The sequence below is a fragment of the Phyllostomus discolor genome, chromosome 2, assembly GCF_004126475.2.
Source record: "Phyllostomus discolor isolate MPI-MPIP mPhyDis1 chromosome 2, mPhyDis1.pri.v3, whole genome shotgun sequence".
In the NCBI taxonomy this organism is placed as follows: domain Eukaryota; kingdom Metazoa; phylum Chordata; class Mammalia; order Chiroptera; family Phyllostomidae; genus Phyllostomus; species Phyllostomus discolor.
This window is the reverse complement of record NC_040904.2, coordinates 101,696,422-101,717,810: the sequence shown is the minus strand read 5'-3', so window position 1 is coordinate 101,717,810 and position 21,389 is coordinate 101,696,422. Positions and strand designations below refer to the sequence as shown.

The 21,389-nt window shown below is 37.7% G+C and overlaps 1 protein-coding gene across 3 annotated transcripts in view; it reads left to right on the top strand.

The window, feature by feature from the left end:
- Nucleotides 1-15,689, top strand: part of PARP9 (poly(ADP-ribose) polymerase family member 9) — a 34,166-nt gene extending 18,477 nt beyond the window's left edge. For 2 of the 3 annotated variants that reach the window (XM_036018183.1, XM_036018182.1), the window contains exons 7-11: nt 1,399-1,459; nt 4,959-5,345; nt 8,228-8,364; nt 9,003-9,177; nt 12,752-15,689. In XM_036018183.1, coding sequence (XP_035874076.1) covers nt 1,399-1,459; nt 4,959-5,345; nt 8,228-8,364; nt 9,003-9,177; nt 12,752-13,131 — 1,140 coding nt within the window. In that variant the 3' untranslated portion in view covers nt 13,132-15,689. The remainder of the gene's footprint in view (nt 1-1,398; nt 1,460-4,958; nt 5,346-8,227; nt 8,365-9,002; nt 9,178-12,751) is intronic. The other variant, XR_004901396.1, reaches the window with a different exon arrangement.
- Nucleotides 15,690-21,389: the final 5,700 nt, after the last annotated feature.

Below are 21,389 nucleotides of genomic sequence, written 5' to 3'. Positions count from 1 at the left end.
ATGAAATATACCCAAAATGAAGTAAAGCAAAATATTCAGGGGACCAACAGTGACAGGAAGGAAACCAGGACTCAAAGCAATAACTTGGAACAAAAGGAAGAAATAAAAATCCAACTGGAACAGAATGAAGAAACAAGAATTCAAAAAAAATGAAGAGAGACTTTTGAACTTCTTTGACAACTTGAAACATTCCAATATCCAAATTGTAGGGGTGCCAGAAGGAGAAGAACAACAAGAAATTGAAAACTTGTTTGAACAAATAATGAAGGAAAACTTCCCCAATCTAGCGAAGAAAACAGACTTCCAAGAAGTCCAGGAAGCCCAGAGAGTCCCAAACAACTTGGACCCAAAGAGGAACACACCAAGGTACATCATCATTAAGTTACTCAAGATTAAAGATAAGGAGAGAATCCTGAGAGCAGCAAGAACAAGGGAGAGAGTTACCTACAAAGGAGTTCCCATAAGACTATCAGCCAATTTCTCAAAAGAAACCTTGCACACAAGAAGGGGCTATAAAGAAGTATTCCAAGTCATGAAAGGCAAGGACCTACATCCAAGATTTCTCTATCCAGCAAAGCTTTCATTCAGAATGGAAGGGCGATAAAGTGCTTCTCAGACAAGATCAAGTTAAAGGAGTTCATCATCACCAAGTCATTATTATATGAAATCTTAAAGGGACTTATCTAAGAAAAAAAAGATAAAAATATCAACAATAAAATGACAACAAACTCAAAACTATCAACAGTTGAACCTAAAAGAAAAGAAAAACAATGAAAACAAAAACTAAGCAAATGACTAGAACAGGAACAGAATTAGAGAAATGAACATCACATGGAAGGATGTTCATTTCCATGAACATTTCAGTGGGGAGGGGGAAGGGAGGAATAGCAGGGAGGAGGTACAGGGAAGAAGAAGCATAATTAGTAGGCATAAAATAGATGGGGGAAGATAAAAATGGTGTAGCAATCAGAGGACTTAAAGAACTTATATGTACAACCCATGGACATGAACTAAGAAGAGGGAAGCTGGAGGGTTGGGGGCTGCAGGGGGGAGGGGGGATGAAGGGGGAAAAATTGGGGAAACTATAATATCATAATCAATAAAAATACTTAAAAATGTCTTCTGAATGAGTGAGTCAATGAATGAATGAACGAATGTTAATATGTTGCCTTGGAATATACTTTCTTCTGGCTTTTTTGGAATAAACCAAAAGCCAGATTTGGGGTTTGCTTCCATTTTTCCTATACTTGTTTCCCCTACATGTTCTAATAGATTATGGTGCTGTACTTGCTGTTCCCCACAGAATGGTTGAGGTCAAGTGTGGTGTGTGCAGGTAGATAGAGGGATTTTCATGCTGATAGCTAAAAGCCCTGTTCTGTTCTATTTTGCTTCTTGTAGGTTTTCAGCACTGTAATGGCAAAGAGTAAGTCCAAGCAGCAGCCTTTCAACAATTACACTGGTAAGAAATTCATGGGCCTAGCCGCAGCATCTCATACCCTAGGCTCATTCTATTCTTGATCGTCTCAACTCACAGAAGGAAGAAGAATAAAGAAGCCAAATTTATTTCATTGTGCTCCTGCCTAGATACCATCCTGCCCTGTACATGACCATGTCTCAGTCCAGTTTTATATGAACAGAGCAAGGCTAAGTTGAATTAAGTAATCCACAGTGTGGATAGTTCATTTACAAATGCTGTCTATAATTTTTTTTCTAAAAAAAAGTTCTGCCCTACAGAAGCTGACTTAGCCAGCACTCTTTCTCCTCTGAATGAGCAAACATCTAATAGAGGTATTCTTCAATCACTATAGAAAATACATCTTGTAATACCAGATAACAATAAGTGTATTAATCCAGTGCTACCCAAACCTGAGTAATCACTGAGATCATGACCGAAACTTTAAAAAGCAAACAACAAACAAGCAAATGTATGTATAGGCCCCAATCTGGATCTGGGCCAAGCATGTATTATTTTCAGTGTCCCCTAATCATGCTACCGAACCAGGTTTGGATATCACTGAGCTAAACCAGTCCTGGTTGTTGGGAGGTGGAAAACGTTTAACTTTGTCTTATAACTACCTTCCTTCAGTGGAGAGTGAGTGGACTGAGATGGAATTGCCTCATGACAACTAGGTTGTGTACATCTGAAATAGTCTTTTAATCTAAAGTATTCTGTAGACATTAAGAACACTAAACATTCAACCAGCATTAGAAATTATTAGTATATTTCCCATTAAGGTCAAAATTATTTGTTCATACTTTTTATTGAAAAGTTAAGTTATGGATGTTCAGTGGTCCAGCAGGGCCGGAAGTGAAGGAGGGATTTTAAGAGTCCTGATTTGTGACTTTGCCTCTTATGAGCCTGATTTTATTTATCTGTAAAATGAGCATGACAGACTGTTGCAAGGGTAGAGATTATGTGCATAAAAATGTTCTGTAAATTGTAAAGCATTAAATAAATGCCAGGGGGTAAATAACAAATGACAGAATGGACAAACTCCCCAGGTGGCTAAGAGATGGGAGAGACTGCAAGGGATCAAGTATGGCTTCATAGATGAGATGGTTCTAAGCTTGTCTTTGAGGATGCTAAGATTTTCAATGACCAGAGACGGGGTGGGACTCCTAAGGTAGAGAAAACCCACTGAAGCAAACAAATACAGTGCATGTTTGGGGAACCACAATGAATCTAGAGGCTGGATAGGAGGAGTTTGGGGTGGGAATAATATGGAAAAGAAACATACAAATGTCTCTTTGTCATTAATCTGAATAATAAGGCCAGGCATTAACATTTATTTCAGTAATTCTTGACGACATCTGTAAAGGAATTATAGAGTAACATTAATAATGATGAATGATGATGATCTCAGGTGATCATTTGAGATTGATAATGATGAATGATGTTCATCTCAGATTATCAAGGACAATTTAGACTATTACATAAGTAAGTATTATTAATAATGTTAATAATGGCAAGTGGTGATGATCTCAGATTATCAAGGAAAAGTTAGACTATTTGGGAAGGTGATGTGGTTCCATTAGAAATATCTAACTAATAAATAGTTAAATGTTTTGGTGTTAGAAGAATATCCTGTAGTGATCTGAACAATGTAGTTACCTAGAAGAACAATTCTTTCCTGATGATGATGGATAAATGAATTATTACCATGTAGTGTTTTTATTTTCTCCTAAAAAGTACTAATAATGTAAGCTCCCCAACAGAACAAGGGTTCAAAAAAATGTATGCCTTTAAGAACCTCCCCCCCACACACACACTTGTAAGTGTTGTGTAAAACATTGGTTTTACTTTTTACTCAGAGGAAGGCCATCCTCCCCCTCTTCTAGGTCTGTCCTGATACTTTTTCATAGTTCCCAGTACCTCCCTACTACTATACTAGGTGAAAGATGCTAATTAGCATTACTGTCGTGGGATCACTCGCTGGGGGGCAGACGTGTGTGAGCGATAGAGTCACTGCCCACATCTGCTAGCTCCTTAGCCACCATTTACCAGTGCTAAAACCCTGGGCAAGTTACTTAATAACTCAGAGTTAGTTTCCTTATTTGTAAGATGGGGCTACTAATAGTACCTATCTCACTGTGTTGTGAGGATTGAATAAAATATGTAAAGCACTGAGAACAATCCCTGGAACAAAGTAAGTGCTCGACTTAAATTTTCCCCTCAAAATATGTCACTGAGATTCATCTCTGTATCTAAAATTCTCTACTTTTCATTGCTATATTAATATTCCATTGTTGAAGGACCCAGGTTATTTCCAGTTCTTGACTGTTACAAACAAGTATATGAACTTTCTTGTACACATCCCCTGATACACATGTGCCAAAGTTTCTTTAAATAATATAATTATAGAAATGGTTGCTTTGATTTTACATCTGTCATGAATACATACGAGTCCCAGTTGCCCTATGTCCTTCCCAACACTTGAGGTGGTCAGACTTACAAATTTTTGCCAGCCCGGTGGGTAATTTTTCATATCCCTGGTTACCGATGGAGGGGACCTCTTTTCATACATATGTGGGCCATTTTTGTTGCCTCTACTGTGAATTCTTTTCCCAGCTGGCTACTGGGTTGTTTCTTTTTCTTAATGATTTGAGGGAATTCTTTATATATTTTACATACTGCCTCATCTATGAATTCTCTCTCAGCTACTCCATCCTCTTTCTCCCCGCCACCCCACCTTTTTTTTTCAATTTGGGTTCAGAGCCATCCTAATCCATCAGAAATTCTTCTTTATACATATCTTTATTCCTTGTAGAGGGGTGTTGTAGAAAGAGGTATATGTGGGTGGGTTGAAATCAAGTTGCGTTTCCTTTTCTGCTGGGATGTATATACTGTGTCCAGCAGCAGGAGCTGCTAAGGCCCCAAGGCTTGTGGAGATACACAATGCCCTGTCACACACACATAAGATATAAATAGGAATCCCAAGTAGTAGAATTACCGATATCTCCTTCTTTCATTAGACTTTGATAATTTTCCCATTTTTTCAGTATTTTCAGTAATAAACATGTATTATTGTATAATCAAATATATTTTTTAAAGAATTTTTACTCTCCAAGCTCTATGGCTTTAAGAGATGTTTGATTTTAAATCTGGGATTAGCAAGAGGTTAAGGAAAACCCCATTCAGTAGGAAATAATAGTTAGTCAACATCTGGAGTGAGATCACAAGGTGAACTCACCTGTGAATTGATGAGTGCAACACAGCAGGGGCAAGACATGATGAAGCCAACCCCTTATAAGCTAAACTGGGTATGCTCAAGGAAACTATAAACTCTCTTTAGATTTCCTTTATAACCAGCACAGCTCTCAAAAATATTACGTAATTGAAGCTGCTACATCAGACAGTGGTGACAATATCCTGGGGTGGATACTAGCCCGGGTATATTGCTATGGTCTGCTTTAAAACCCACCTTTCTTCTGTGGTTGCTTACGATTGCCTTTTTCAGTTCCCCAAGGGACCAGGGGAACCAGAGAGACCCGAGAACATGGACTAAAAGCTAACTCTCCTGCCATCAATCTGATGGGACCTAACCAGGAAAAGATGGGTGAGGCCCAAGAGTGGATCCAAAGGATACTGACCCACCAGGACCAGCACACCATTGAGAATAATCACATCCTCTACCTTGGGAAAAAGGAACATGACATTTTGGCTCAGCATCAGGCAGCCTCAAAGGTCTCTATCTCAGAGATTATCAATCCAGGAAAGGCAACTTTAGCGATCAAGGGAGCCCAGGCTGACCTCATTGAGGTGATTTTGAAGATTGAACAAATGCTGTGTGAAGTTCAGGAGAAAATGGCAAGAAAAAAGGAGCAAGCCCTTTGGAGCTCATCAAGTGAGTAACTTCCCATTAAGTTGGAAAGTCAGCCCTCCCAGCTGTCCTTTTGGGTGTGATTGTGCATGTATGTGTGTGGGTGAGAGAGAGCAAACCATGCAGGTTCTGTGTTAGGCCATAAACTTTTAAAACCATTTTGGGGCTGTTTCTACCAACAGGGTTAATTATTAGTAAATGAACACACACACACACACACACACACACAATTGGATTTACTTATGATGACATGGATTGCCTAAGAGGCAGTTGCAGGGAAAGCCTAGGGTAATCCACTCCCAAGCAGTGGGGAAAAGTACCATCTTTAATTCTGCAGACGGAGCATTCAAGTGTAGACATTCCATTTGATTAACTAATTTCTTGAATTGAGTTTCATTGCATTTATTTGTTGCTGGCAGCCTTAGGAACCCTAAAATTACTTGTTTTGGGCATTCTTACCACAGTAAATTATTAATTAGTACTGTTAAGTACTTGCAAGTATCACACATTTTGTGGGGCAAAATCCATCAGGATGACTAGAAATGAGGATCTGGGGAGATCCTTTTAGCATAGCCCTAGAGTTAAGTAGGAAATTATACCCTTGAAAATACCACCTTAGGAGACAGAGGCTTATTTTGCTCATTTCTTCAACTAATGATTATTGCATCCATGATATGTACCAAGCATTGTTCTAGGTGCTGGGGATACAGTGCTAATGTGGACATTGTTTTCCCTGGAAATGTAATTGGTGGTACTGAGAAGTAAGCAGGGTTAGTTGTGAAAGAAGAGGATAAGAGTGCTCCGGGGACACCCAGGGGAGGCACCCAGCCCAGCCTTGGGTGAGGGGGAGGGTCAGGGAAATGCTTCTCAGAAGAGGTGTCATAAATGGAGAACTGAAGGATGAGGAGGAGTTAGTAAGGCAAAGAAAGAAACTTTTTAGAAATCAGACCATAGTGGGGTCTATGTTATGCAAGACTGTAGATCACAGGAAAAAATTGACAGTTTTTCTTGAAACCAATGGGGAGACTTAAAGGAGTTTAAGCAAAGGTGAGGTCATACTTGTCTTTTAGAAGGATCACTGGTTGTAATGTGGAGAATGGATTTAGTACAGAAATTCAGATGCAAAATTTAAAAGAACACCATATTTTCACTATGTGTTTATAAAAATAACTTGGGTAGAAATAATCAAAGTGAGTGGAGTTTGCAGTAACTATTGTATGCATATTCCACAGAAAACAGCATCTAAAAACATGAACAAAAATAATATACAAACATGAGACCCAAGATTATGATTTCTACTTTGCTTTTGAAGTGTAATGTCTGTGGGTATCTAAACTGGCACTGATACCTCTCAAGACAAGAGACAAGGAAACACTGACCTCCTGTAAAGCTTGTGGCATTACTTTAACTGCATTTTTAAGGTTGACCCATCCTCCCAGCTACCGGCAATTTAGTTATGTAAGTCCCTTGTTCTGCTGCAAGGTGGCATTTTTAGTGGTTGATGACTAAGCATATTATTCCACAGCAGTGTTTCAGAGGTTCATACAGACTCATCCTCTCTTAATAAGATTAAAATCATCATTAACAAAATGGATAAATTTGAAATGAGCTATTATTACAGGGAACATCAGCTATCCGTCAGAATGATACAATTTAGAGAATAGATGTCAGGCCTCTCTCTTTTAATCCTTCCTGGTGAGCTCTTCTGATAGCAAGAGCTTGTGAATTTTTGTTTCCAGTGCCCTGCCAGCACCTGGCATGTAATAGGAGCTCAATACATGTTTGCTGAACTCAACTCAATTGAACTTAATACTATATTTCATAAATGTGAGCTGTTACTCTCCAGATTTAATTTATAGTCTCTTCCTTTGAAATTTCCTGCCTTTGGAGTTCCTTTGCTATGGAGTTTCGTCCCTCCTGCCTTCCAGATTGACAATTTGACCCTTTAGCGAGTTTCTCTGGATTTATCATCTTTTTGTAGTTAAATTCAGCCCACTCAATTAAAGAATGTGGTGGGGATTAGGTCATTTTAGTATATGTGCTCTAAAGTCAAACTCAAACTGGATGAAAGTAAACCTTTTGAGGGAATTTCCATTTTGTCCACCTGTATATTTAAGCCCACTTGTATATTTAGTCCAGTAAGGAGCTCCTTTGGTCAGTAACAGGTGTCCTTTGAATTTAAAAAAGGAGGGAAGGATGTTAAAGGAGAAAGGAAGGAAAAAGAGGAGGAAAGACTGACACAGCTTCCTTTTAATCTCAGTTTTGCTCTTCTGGATTGGGTGGTGGCATATGAGTGACAAATATACCAGATACTCTGCCCTGTCCCTTACAGAGAGCACTGGTGAAAGCCAGGTTTATAATCTTGGATCTCTCTATTTATTAGCTGTGTGATATTAGGCAAGTCACTTAAGTCTCTGGGTTTTAATTTCCTTATTTGTAAAAATGTGTTAATGATTTCAGTGGTGGTGTTGTAATGATCAAATTAGGCAGGGATATGAAATCTCTTTGAAAACCTTGATGTGTTATATAAATGGCATATTGTTTTTCACAATTCCTTAATGTTTTCTTGCACTTTTTTGTTGATGGGCATCTTGACTGAAAATACAAGCGTTTCCTATGAGCAACAAAATTCTACGTCGCCATTGCCACACTCACGGGGAGCGCGTGTCTGTGCCCTGCTTCTCTCAGCCCTCAGCTTCGTGATCCAGATCATCTGAGGACAAGTTGATTGATCCTCTGTTTTATCTTATGACAGCTCTCCTTGCATGTCTTAAACATATGAGGTGTACAATCTAAACTGGCCAGTTCATTCCCCCAAATCTCTCATTTGTTTCATTGAACTTATTTACAAACATTTTCCCTCTCACAGAACATTGAAAAAAATGTTTTGTGTTACTCATTTTTAGGGCAATGGACCGATCAGCAACCAAAACACCAAGATGAAATGAAAGAAAAGAAGTTTCTGAAATGTCTAATGCTTTCAACTCAAGAAATTCAGGATCAAAAGAAACAGTTTGAAAACTGTGGTTTGCAGATTATAAAGGTATACATAATTAAGGGAAAGAGTTGACTTATCTTGCTATTAATCCATTCGGTTCTGTAGCCAAAAGAAAATATTACTGGCTAATGGCTCTAAGCTAGCTGTTCATTTGACTAGGAATCTCAGAAACAAGACTGAGAGGGGGCTAGAGATGGGCGGGTACCAGGGTATAGTTGGAATCAGAAGGTAGAAATGATGTCAGGATATACAGAGCACAGATCAAGACCCAGGAAAAAGCTGCCTATCTTGATACAAGATAAAATAACTGAAATAGCACTTATCACACTGTATTATTTTAATTATTTACCTATTTTTATCTCTCACTAAACTGAGCCTTAAAAGGGGAAAGATGGGGTCTCCATTGTTGACCATTTCATTACCAATGCCTACACATAGTAATTGCTTAATACATTTTTATTAAATGAATTTCTCAAAGAAGGGACAGAGAATTTTGGAGAGATAGAAGCCAAACCAGGAGAGGGTTTGGGCCAGGAAATACTCTTTTGCAACTTGATATGAAAGGCAAATTGCATGCAAAGTAATATGCACATTAATACCTTTATTTTTGAAGCAGTGCAGCAGGTGATTTAAGTAGCAGTTCTCCGGTCTCTTTTTCAGTTTTTTATTCTTTTGGGTTCTAGGTAGAGAAGATAGACAATGTGGCTCTCATGGCTGCCTTCCAAAGAAAGAAGAAAATGATGGAAGGGAGAATGCATGGGAAACCTGTGAGCCACAGGTTGTTTCAGCAAGTCCCACAGCAGTTCTGTGAAGTGGTATGCAGAGTGGGCTTTCAAAGAATGTACTCCGTGCCCTGCGGTAGGTGTCAGCCCCTCATTATTGGAGCTACTCTGTGTGGGAGTTGGTAAGAGACATCAGCAGGTGACTTACCACAGATACCATTTGTTGCTGTGGAGAAGGGATCATTTGCAACTGGGATTTAGTGGCTAAGTCCTTTGGAAAAGGTTATATTTTTAATTTTTCCTTCATATATTTTGTTGCTGATGCGTTTTATGTTGATGAAAGTACAAGCAGTAAAATGTGCAATTCACTGGTTTTCTTTTTTCTGTGTTTATGTGTCCAATCTGCAGAGTACCTTGGAACTTCCTTTTTTTTTCCCCCACTTATCTTAAGAAAAGCATTATCAACAATGTCAAACCTAATCTCTTAATAAAAAGGGCATTTTCCTGAATTTAATAACATTGGTCTTTTCTCTTTCATCCTCTTCATTTCCTGTAGCCTGCTAGTGAGTTTCATCTGGCAGGTGAAGCGAATAACATCTTAAGATCCTTCTCAGCTATTGGAGTTCTATATGTAGCTTCCACATCTCTTTTCAGTTGTACAGAAATATAGCATACTTTGTTGCTATCTTGTCCTTTCTAGATCTCTTCAAAGGAGGCCAAGAAGTTCTATAATTATCATGAGGGATACCTAGCAATGCAGCCTCATTTTGCCTGATCCATGAAATCTGTGGCTCTTGATCTTTGCCTTTCAAAATACAGGGTGGGACAAAAGTAGGTTTACTGTTGTGAGTACATGAAACAGAGTTTATTGTTGTGTTATTCTTTATTAGTTATTGTATTATTTTCCATACAAGCACCTTATAAACCCACTTTTGTGTCATCCTGTATGGTGCATGATCCTTGCTGCAGCACCAACTCCGGGTCTTGATTTCTGGAGAGCAAAGGATCTGAAAAATCATTTTCTCTTTACCCCAGAGAGAACATAAGCAATACCTAGGGTACAAATTGAACACGCACAATTCCTGGGGGTAAAAATTGATTAAAAAATTGGATCCCCACCAAAAAGTCTTTTGAGTGTAACCAGGAAAGTGATGACCAGTATGGTCCTTTAATTAGCAGTCTTACAATTCATAACTTCTTCTGTTCTTAAATCACTGTAGCTGGCTTCTCTGTACTCCATTCCCCCCGCCCCTCCATACACACATCACCACCTTCTACTCAAACGACTCCAAGATTGTCACTAATCTCCTATTTTCTAAATCCAGCAAGTGCCCTCTTTTCAGTCCTGTGTCAGACAATGCTAATTACCTATCCAACACTTGTAACCTACCTCTCTTCTGACCTGCAGGTCCATATTTCAAACTGTCTTGGACATTTCTACCTAAATGTCCCATAGCCACCTCAATCTAAACTCTTATTGGCCGTAGTTTTTCCTAAGACACAGGCTTTTTATTTTTTTCCCTGATACTCCCTAACCTGGCTGATATCATCTGTCAGGTCTTTTAAGCTGGAAACTTTATCATCCTCCATTCTTTCTGTTCTCTCTGTCTTATATCCAGGCAGCCAAACGGTTCCAGTGATTCCCTCGCAGTAAAATTCTTAGCAGAGCCTTACCTTTCAATTTCTGCTGCCTTAGCTCACCTTCCGCTAAGCCGAGATGATCACTTTTTTTGCCTCAAAACCACCTCTATCTAACCTATCTTTTTCTCTTCCACCAGAATTATTATGCTAAAAAATTACATGCCTGTCTAATATCTGCATTTCCATTTGCCTACAAGGTAAAAACCCACACCCCTTAGCAGAGCTTATAATGCCCTAGCCCCACATTATTTCACCAGCCTCACTACTCACTCTGTTCCTCAACCACTGTAGCCATGAACTTCTTAGGGTTTCCTGAATATGCTGTATGCTCTCATGCCTCTGTGCCTTTGCATGTGAAAGGCCTTCCCTACTCACCATTTTTAACCCTGAAAATTCCTATTCCTTCTTCAAGACATAACTCAAATACCATCTCCTGCTTGACACCTTCCCCAGCTCCTGCAGGCCCAGTGAATTGCTTACTCCTCTGTGTTCCTGCATTTCCCTCCATTCCTTTGTTACAGCCTCTCTAATTCTATCAAGTACAAAAATTTACAATCCCACAAAACTCAGGTGTGAGGTTCCTTTTCCTTATGGTTGTATAACTGAACTTTACCCTAGCTTTCATGCTCCCAAGTCCACAGATGTGGAAAACTCCATCTTGACAGTTCAAGATGAACTCAGTCATTTTCAGAGTTTCCTTAGTCCTTCAGAGAATAGACTCAGTTTCTGCAAGATTTTGCCTTCACTTCTCCTCTCAGAGAGTGCTCTTGAGGGTACGACAGGTACTGGAGGGAGGGTGGTCTGGTTCATGGCCCTCGTCCATCCTCTGCCTCTCAGTGTCCTTTGCTAAAGAAACTGCCCTGGACTTTGGTCGTTAGCATCCTGTTGTACTTAAACTTCCAGTTTTCTTTGCTCTTAGGCAGTGTCTGCATAGAGCACTCTGTTTTTCCTGTCAAGGGAATTCCTTTCCAGGCTGTGTTTGTATCCTTCCTACACTGCAGAGAATGGAAAATGTTTGAGTGCACACTTCTTCCAAGCTCAAGTGTGGGGTCTTGTGTGGTAGCCCTCACAAAGTCTTCCCCAGCCTTGCTGCTTTCCACTCACTTGCCAGGTTGGATGATGGGGCTGTACCCAGTGGAGTCAGTTGTCCCTTCTACTCTGGAAGTCCCCCCAGTTTTTCTGAGATTTCTGTTGTTCTTCACCATTGGCTCCCAGGGCCCTCCTGAGGGAGAGGGACAGAGAAGTGAGCCCCTTCTCAGACTCTTCTAGAGTTCTAGTTGTGTCCTCTCTGATTCTTCTCTTCCCATCATGTGGAAGGAAGGACTTTCATTTATCTCAAAGTGGAAAACTGCTCTTAGCATGTCTTGTATTGTTCTCTTCTCTGTTATATGTGGTAGAAAATCCATGCTCTGGTTCCTTCAGGCTTTTATCCTCTTGGTTCAAAAAACTCTCTTCTTAACTCAGAAAATCTAACTTTGAAGGCCATACTTTCAAGATCACATTCTCTGATTAAAAATAATTATATATTATATGTGATAGGTCTATATCATATATGTATATATTCAATTGATTTTGTTCTAAGCCTCATTCTTTCTTCCACTGAGGTAGTAAGTAGCAAGGAACAAAGAGCAAGAAGAAACTTCCAGGAGAGAAATCTTTTATTTTTATCCCAAAATATTTCCTTACCACATAAAATTGTACTATATTTTATCTGTTTATGTGTGGCTTACATTGCATTTCTACTGATTAATGCTGCTCTAGAGCCTGAAACAGTGTTCAGTGAAGCCCCAAGTAAATGCAAAGGAAGAAAGAGGGAGGTGAGGGGGGAAAGGAAGGAGGATCAGAAGGAAGGAAGGAAGGAAGCTATATTTAAATGTAAGCTGTTATTATATTGATCATATCAGTGATAATTTGTCTCAAGGGAACAACTTTGGGTGTCTTTGCTACAGACACAGGGACTTAGGACTAGGGATATTTGGAGGACTAGATGGAGAATATATATTAGTACCCAAATTGGCAATGTGATACTTCAGATCATACTAATAGTTGAATGTTTTTTCTTTTATCAGACCCAAAGTATGGAGCTGGCATATACTTCACCAAGAACCTCAGAAGCCTAGCATACCAGGTCAAGAAAACACCTACCACAGATAAGCTGATCTACGTGTTTGAGGCAGAAGTACTCACAGGCTCCTTCTGTCAGGGTCATCAGCTAAATATTGTTCCCCCACCATTGAGTCCTGGAGCCATAGACAGACATGACAGCGTGGTTGACAGCGTCTCCAGCCCCGAAACTTTTGTTGTTTTTAGTGGTGTGCAGGCCGTGCCCCTGTATTTGTGGACTTGTACCCAGAATCCTGTAAGGCCACAGGATTATTCATCAAAATTAATGATGCAGTCTCCACAGTCCCACTGGGGGAAACATGTAATGAACAGCTCTGTTGATTAACCTCCACATCATTTAACAACTGACATGGCCTTACTTTGGAGGAACTAACAATAATGTCCATCAATGACGAAAGGGTGGTTTGAATGTGCCAAATGGGTGTCTGTATGGACTGTTTGGGTTATTGAAGGGAGTAGATACATACCAATAGCATCTTAATCTTTATCTCTTAGGACTGGGGTAGGTAGATACCCACTGAAATACTTTCAGGATCACTTCTGTCCTACAAGTTGTTCTTTTACCTCCTTTACTATAGGTAATAGCAAAAATATTTTACATGAACAATTTTTTCTAGTATATAATCCAAGCCTTTTATGTTCTAAAATGATCATAGTGTAACATATTAGGACAGCAGGATGGTTTTCCAGAGAATCTTATACAGTGCTGTAGATATAAAAATAAATTGCCTTTGCCTTGAAAAATTATGTGTGAAATGAAATTATTTGAAGTGGAAGGAAATCAAAAGGCTGATAGTCTACTGATAACCTGTGTTATCAAGCAATCCACTCAAGTACCACTAGGCCAAATTATTAATTTACCAAATATTTTTTGACCACCAGATGTGTCTCAATCACTTTCTAGGAAGTGGGGATATGATGCTGGTCAAGATAAATGGCTTCATAATGCTTCAAGCCTGATTAATTAGAAAGGCAGCTATGGACAACTTAATGAGTAGATTGGGTATAACAAATGAGGAATTACAGATTCTTTTGGGAACTGTAGAGGGGAGAGGGGTCAAAAGTTGGAGGGCAGGCCTTCTAAAGAACGTAAAACTCAAGCAGGGACTTGAAGAATTTGTAAGAGTTAGGCAAGTAAGGGATGCAGCAAATAAGGAGCAGAGTCTGAAGAATATTTATGCAGAGAGGATAGTTCTTACAAAGGTTGAAACCACTGTGACTATGCCCAAATATGAGGTAAGTTTTGCAGCGTAGATGCCAGCTATTCTCACCACGCACCTCTTACCTATTCTGAAATCTATATTTCTTTATACTTCCAAACTTTTCTGACCCTCACATCCTCAACCTCTTGCATGAACACATTTTTTCTCCTCATCTTACTGTAACCAGCATTCTTCCTCTTGAAAGAAGCATGTTTATTGTCTCATATGGTACTGGCCTTGGACATGGGCAAGAGGACCCTACTCTGACCGTCTTCCAGCTGTGCCCTTCTCCACAGAGCGGAGTGGACAGGGTTAATGGGCACCTCACTCCTAAACTACCCAGTAGATAGGTACCCCCAAACTTCCTACCTAAACAGCTCTATGTCTACTTATAGAATCTGATTGGGCCTCTTTTTTGGGTCTCTCCTCCCAAGAGTGGGCTATGCCACACTCTGCATCAAGAATGGCCTCAGGGTTTGCAAGGATGGGGCTTGGACTTGAGGCTGAGGTAATCATCTGCCTGTGGATGAGGCCTGTGGCACAGAGCTGAGAGTGACAGGACAGCTTCAAAAAATCTAGCATATGTTTAATAGGGATTTCAAAAGAGAATGGAGGAGAAGCAATATTCACAAGGATAAGAACAAAAGAAAATCCATACCAAGAAACAGTGAAACTGTAGACCACCAAAGAGATGATCTTAACAGCAGCTAGAGAGAACAGCTGGATCATCTACAAAGGAATGACAGTTGGACTGCCAGTCTTGTGGTAGGCAGAATAATCTCCTCCCTTTCTCATGACAAAAATATCTACACTTTAATCCGAATCTGAATATGTTACCTTACATTGCAAAAGGAATTTTGCAGATGTTATTAAGACTACCCTTCAGATGGTGGGCCCAATCTAATCACAAAAGTCTTCAAAAGTAGAGAACCTTTCCTAGCTATGTCAAAGAGATAGCAGTTGGGGAGAATTTGATGCCCTGTGCCAGTTCTGAGATGCAGGGGGTTATATACAAGGACAAGAAAGAAGCTTCTAGCAGGAAAAGGTAGCCTCAAGCTGATGACAGCAAGGAAACTGATATCTCAGTCCTTTAACTGCATGGAATTGAATTCTGCCTATATGTGAGTAAGCAAGGAAGTAGATTCAAAAGCGTCCAGAAAGGAAGCCTGCGAACACTTTGATTTTAGTCCATTGAGGCCCATAGCTGACTACTGACCAACAGAACTGGGAGACAATAAATTTGTGCTTTTTTATGTCACTGAAGTTGTGGTGATTTGTTATGGCAGTAATAGAAAACTAACATACTTCTTAATGGCAATAATGGAAAAACGAAGACAGTATAGTATTTTCAAAAGGGCTGAGAGAAATTAACTGTTAACCTAGAATTCTATATTTAGCTAATTTTTTATTTTGCCTTAATTTTTGAATAAAGACACTCTCAGATTATCCAAAACTGAGTTTACCAAAGGTAGACTTGCATTTAAGAAACTTAAAATTTAAAGGATGTACCTGAAGAAGAAGGGGGGAAAACCAAAAATCTAAGCCGCAAGAAGGCATGATGAGCAAAGAAATGGTAAGTATGGATACATGTGAACAATCATTGTCTTCATAAACAGAAGTAATAGGAATGTCCAATTTGGGGAATAAAATAAGATTGAAATAAAATATTGCGAAATGAACCATGTAAAAATGGTGGAGCAATAACTACAATTAATGGAGTTTAAAGTCCTAGTGTTGTGCCCTGGCCAGGTAGCTCAGTTGGTTAGAACGTCATCCCAATATGTGAAGATTGTGGGTTTGATTTCTGGTCCGAGCACATATAAGAAGCAACCAATGAAATATGTAAGTGGAACACCAAATCAATCTCTCTCTCTCTCTCTCTCTCTCTCTCTCTCTCTCTCTCTCTCTCCCCCACTCTCCCTCTCTTCCCCCCTCCCCACTTCCTCTCTCTCTAAAATCAATCAATAAAATAAAAAATAATAAAGTCCTTGTGGTGTTCAAAAGAAGATTAAAGTTCTTATACAGATGAAAATTTAAGGGAGGCCACTATAAGAGAAATAAAGTACGTAACTTCTAAATAGTAGACCAAAAGAGGGAATTTAAAAAATTAAAAAAAAAAAAAAAAACAGCTGGAAAAGCAGGGAAGGAGAGAAAAGAATCAAGAAAATAATTGAGACAAACAGCACAAAATGGTAGAAGTAATTCCAAATACCTAAATGACCATAATAATGTAAGTGTAATCTGGGCTCAACTTGCTAGCTTAGTAGTTGGATTTAAAAAAATTCAACAGCATACTGTTTACAGAACATATAAAAAAGCATTAAAAATAAAGATTGAAAACAGAAAGATAGAAACATGTAATTAGCAAATATCAGAAGACAGCTGGTGTAGCTTTATTAATAACAACAAAATAGACCTTAAGTTAATGAGTGCTATTAGGAATAAAGATGACTTCTGATAATAAAAGATTTGGTTAACCTGTATGCTATTAATAACATAGCCCCAAACTATATAAAGCAAAAACTGACAGAATTATAGGCAAAATGGACAACTCTACTATCACAGAGATTTAACACAGCTCTGAGTACTAGTAGATCAGTAGTAAAAAAAGAAAAAATTAGACTATAGAAGCTTTGAACAATAATTTTTAGCTAATGTACAAAATTAAAACTGTCCATCCAGTAATTAGATTATACACATTCTTCTCAATTATACACTAAACAGTTATGTATACTGACCTTATTCTAAGTTCAACAATTTTAAAGACATTTTTAATTGGACCATGTTCTCTGACCATAATTCATGGTACAATTAACTTAGAAATCAATTAAAAAAAAAACTTAAAAATGGCTTTGCTGGTATGGTTCAGTGGATTGTGCACTGGCCTGTGAACCAAAAGGTTGCAGGTTCAATTCCTAGTCAGGGCACAAACCTGGGTTGCTGGCCAGGTTTTGGTCAGGGGTATTTCAGAAGCAACCAATGAGCAACCAATTGATGTATCTCTTACATGCTGATGTTTCTCACTCTTTCTCCCTCCCTTTCTCTCTCTCTAAAAATAAATAAAATCTTTTTTTAAAATAGCTTAGAAATAAGTGTTTGGAGATTAGCTGTACACTTCAAAATAACATTTCATGGGTCATGACAATGTAACAAATTAGAAAATATTTAGAACCAAATGACAGTGAAGATATTACTCATATAGTTTGTGGCATAAAGCTAAAATAGTGCTTAAAGTATTCATAACTTTAAAGCTTATATTTTAAAAGAAGGCAGAAGTTCACCAGTAAGCATCCAACTTAAAAAAAGAAAATTAGAATAAACTTGAAGAATAAACACAGAAAATAAGGAAATAGAAAAATACACAACAGAGAAGTGATAAAGCCAATAGCTATTTCTTTGTAAAGATTTAAAAAATAGAAAAATCTTTGGTAAGACTGATAAAAAAAACCCTCAAAATAAGAAACAGTGCAAATAAAGATTTTGAGGAATAAAAAGAGGATGTAACTAAAATATATTAGACCTAAAGGTTTTTAAATAATACTAGAAAAACATTTTTGTGCTAATAAGTTGAAAATTAGACAAAGTGTAGATTTTCTTAGCAAAATAGAACCAAAATTTACTGAAGAAATAGAAATCTGAATTTTTAAATATGTATAAAATAAGTTGAATTAGTAATTGAAAATTTACCTACCAAGTAGACAAATTGCACAGATTAAAATTATTTTACTAGTGACATTTGTGCAAATAGATGCACAAATTCTAATCAAAATATTAACAAATATAATTCAGCTCTGTATAAATAAATAAATCATGGTCAATTTGGGTTTATCTTAGAAATGCAAAGATAATTTAACTTTAGAAAAATCTATTAATGTAACTCACCATATAAACACAGCTGACCCTTGAATTACTCCAGGGTTTAGGGCACCAGCTTCCTGTCACAGTTGAAAATCCTCATATAACTGGACTCCCCCAAAACTTAAGTTTTCTTCTTTAGGAACCCACAGGGCATTGTTTTTAGGACCCCCATGGATACCGAAATTCGTGGATGCTCAATGTTGCAGATCATTACATACAGTTGGCTCTCCATGTCTGAGGACTTCCAACTGTAGACATTACAGGTCTTTATTGAAAAAAATCTAAAAATAAATAAATAAAATCTTTAAAAATAAAAATCTGCACATAAGTGTACCCAGGCAGTTCAAACCCATGTTGTTTGGGGTCAACTGTATATTAAAGAGTATGCTCATTTCAATACACAGAGAGAAATCATTCGATAAACAATTCATAAAAGGATGTCTACCAAAAACCTAGAGCAAGCATTATATTTTATGGTAAAACATTAGAATGATCCTCTAAAAAATCAGGAATGAGACAGTGGATGCTTTCTATACAGCATATATTTAGCAATGAATTAGAGCTCCTGTCAAGCACAGTAAAGAAGAACTACCAAAATGATCCTCTAGAAAACATTAGAATGATCCTCTAAAAAATCAGGAATGAGACAGTGGATGCTTTCTATACAGCATATATTTAGCAATGAATTAGAGCTCCTGTCAAGCACAGTAAAGAAGAACTACCAAAATAAAAATTATTGGAAATGGAGAAATAAAAATGTCATTAATCACAGGAAATAAGGTTGCCTAAAGAAAACCTGGAGACAAATGATTAGAATTACTAAAAGCATTCTCCAAGTTTCTAAATAGAAGTTATATGTAAATTAATGTCACTCTTATACATGAGAAACAGTAAATGCAATGACTTCTTTTACCATTACAACAGCAGCAGTGGAAAAATAAGGTAACTAGAAATAAATTTAACAAAAGATCTGTAAAAATTCATGAATAAAATTGCAAACTCTCACTGCAAGACATTAAAGGAGACCCAAATAAATGGAGAGATATACTATATCCTCATCCAGAGGAAGACTCAATATAATATAAATGTTTATTCTCTGAAAATTAATCATCTCAATTCAATGCAATTTTTATCTAAATCACCCCAGATTTCCTTCATAAAAATTGATGGAGCAATTATAAAGTTTATATTAAATAAAAAGGCCCAAGGAAAGCCCAAGCAATTTTAAAGGAGAAAAACAAAGCAGAGTGGAGTTGACCTACAACATGACACAACTTATTCTACAACTACAGTGTGTGGCATTGGTGCACAGTTAGACAGACAGACCAACAGAATAGAATGCAAAGCTCCTGAACAGACTTGTGTTAATATAGAAACTTGAGGATATTCATATCTTGAATATATATCTCAAAATATACAGGGTGGGGCAAATGTAGGTCTACAGTTGTGAGTACAGAAAACACAGTTTATTCTTGTATTATTATTTATTAATTATTGTATTATTTTACATATGAACAACTGTAAACTGACTTTTCCCCACCCTGTGTATATATCTCTACATATGTATTGAATATATGACACATAAAAATGTATGAATATATATTCAAGATACATATATCTCAAGTTTGTTATATATTAATTATATATTTAAATATATAATTTATATAATTTATGAATAAATTATATAGTATATATTATAGTTTATATAGTATATAAATTATATTGTATACTATATAATATGTATTGTTGGGAACTGCCCTGCCTGGTTTCAGAAGCTGTAACCCCTGCCAAGGCTAAGGCTGAGGGAGCGACCTTGGACTGTAAGCCACCAAGGAGACAAAAGCTTATATCCCTGGCAGGAGCACCGCTTCTGCTCCTTTTACTTCATCCAGAACTGGCCCCCAATGCTTGGTTGGTTAGCCAATAACAGGTAAGATTCCCCAAGGGGGGGGGGGACAACTTAAGACAGGCACGATCACATGGGAGGCCCCCAAGGAAGGACTTTGGAAGCTACAGCAAAAAGGGGTGATGGGCCCTCGCCCCTCAGCTTTGACAAAGCCTGAGTCCTCATTGTCTGCGAGGAATCTCCTAATCTCTTGGCTTCCTTACTTCCCTTGCTCCACCTAAGCCTGAAACAATGACAGAGGGTGGTGCAGCCCTATGCTGGAAAGGGTAGGTTTCCCAGGTGATCAGGCCTAAGAAAGAATATGTAAAATCCTGTGAAAACTTCTTTGTTTAGAATTCTCTCAATTAAATGATAAGGGTCCAAACAAGAAGTAAGTTTGTTCCTCAAACTTTTACAACTCTTTAGCTATCTGACCCTGCCTCAAAATAGGCCCTCAGAGTTCTTTGTTATCTATTGTTTGATCCTTACTTCCTGGCAATGAGTAATAAGCTTTACCTGAATGTTTGTGCAAATGAACCCAATAAAAGCCATTGAGAAAAAGGCTCTTGGTCCTTCTCCTGTGAGAGGTTGGCCACTTTTCCTCCCCGAGCAGATCACGCCTTGGTAGACTTTTCATCTGCGGTGGCCAGGGGAGCCCTGTGGGTGGAGCCCCCCATCGTATATCAATTATATATAAATATATCACATATTAATATGTAATTGTATATACATATATAATATATACATAATACATATATGCATATGTAATTATAAATGTAATTACACATATATTATATAAATTAATCATATAATATACAATTATACATTATAAATGTATGATACATAATTGTGTTATAAATTTTATATATTAATTAGAAATACATATAATATATAAATATACATAAAATTATATAAATATATAAATATTCTGTTATATTTGTAATCCACCTCTTCACATTGCAGGTTTTATAGTGTCAATATTTTCATGGTACATTGAAAAATTTCCAACAAGTATTTGCATTTAGAAGCTAAGTACCATTTAAAAGTCAGAATTTGCATGATGAAGAATACAATTGATTTTTTATTCAAGTTCCCACATTCAAGTCAAAACTGCTACTTGATGCTTGCAGTTTTACTCACTGGTTCTTCTTTTATTTTCTGATTATAATGTAACAATATGTGTACTTTTCTCAATACAGAGCCCTGAGTGTGTGTTTTTATATGAATGACAGAGGTAAAATTGCAGATCAATGGTAAAATAATGGACTAATTTCTATAAGTGGTCTTGGTCAACTGGTTAAGGAAATAGAAAACAATATGTTTGGTTCATGTCCTAGGTCTGGTTTTCTAGGAGCAGGGCCTGAGATGGGGATTCTTGTTCAAGTGACTTACTCGGGGTGAGCTCTCAGGAATATGGGAATAAAGGAGATAGTACAGGGCAGGGAGAAAACAATTAAGAGTATAGTCTCAGCTGATGACTAGCTTTAGTCTTATTCCAGGGAAACAATCAAGAACAGAAATTGTACTATTAGAGTACATCCCACACTGTAGCAAGAGTTGGCCTTTTGAACTCACTCTGATGTCAGTTATTGGCCTAGGCCTGTCCTTGGGAGTGGGAGTGGGAAGACTTCTCTCAAG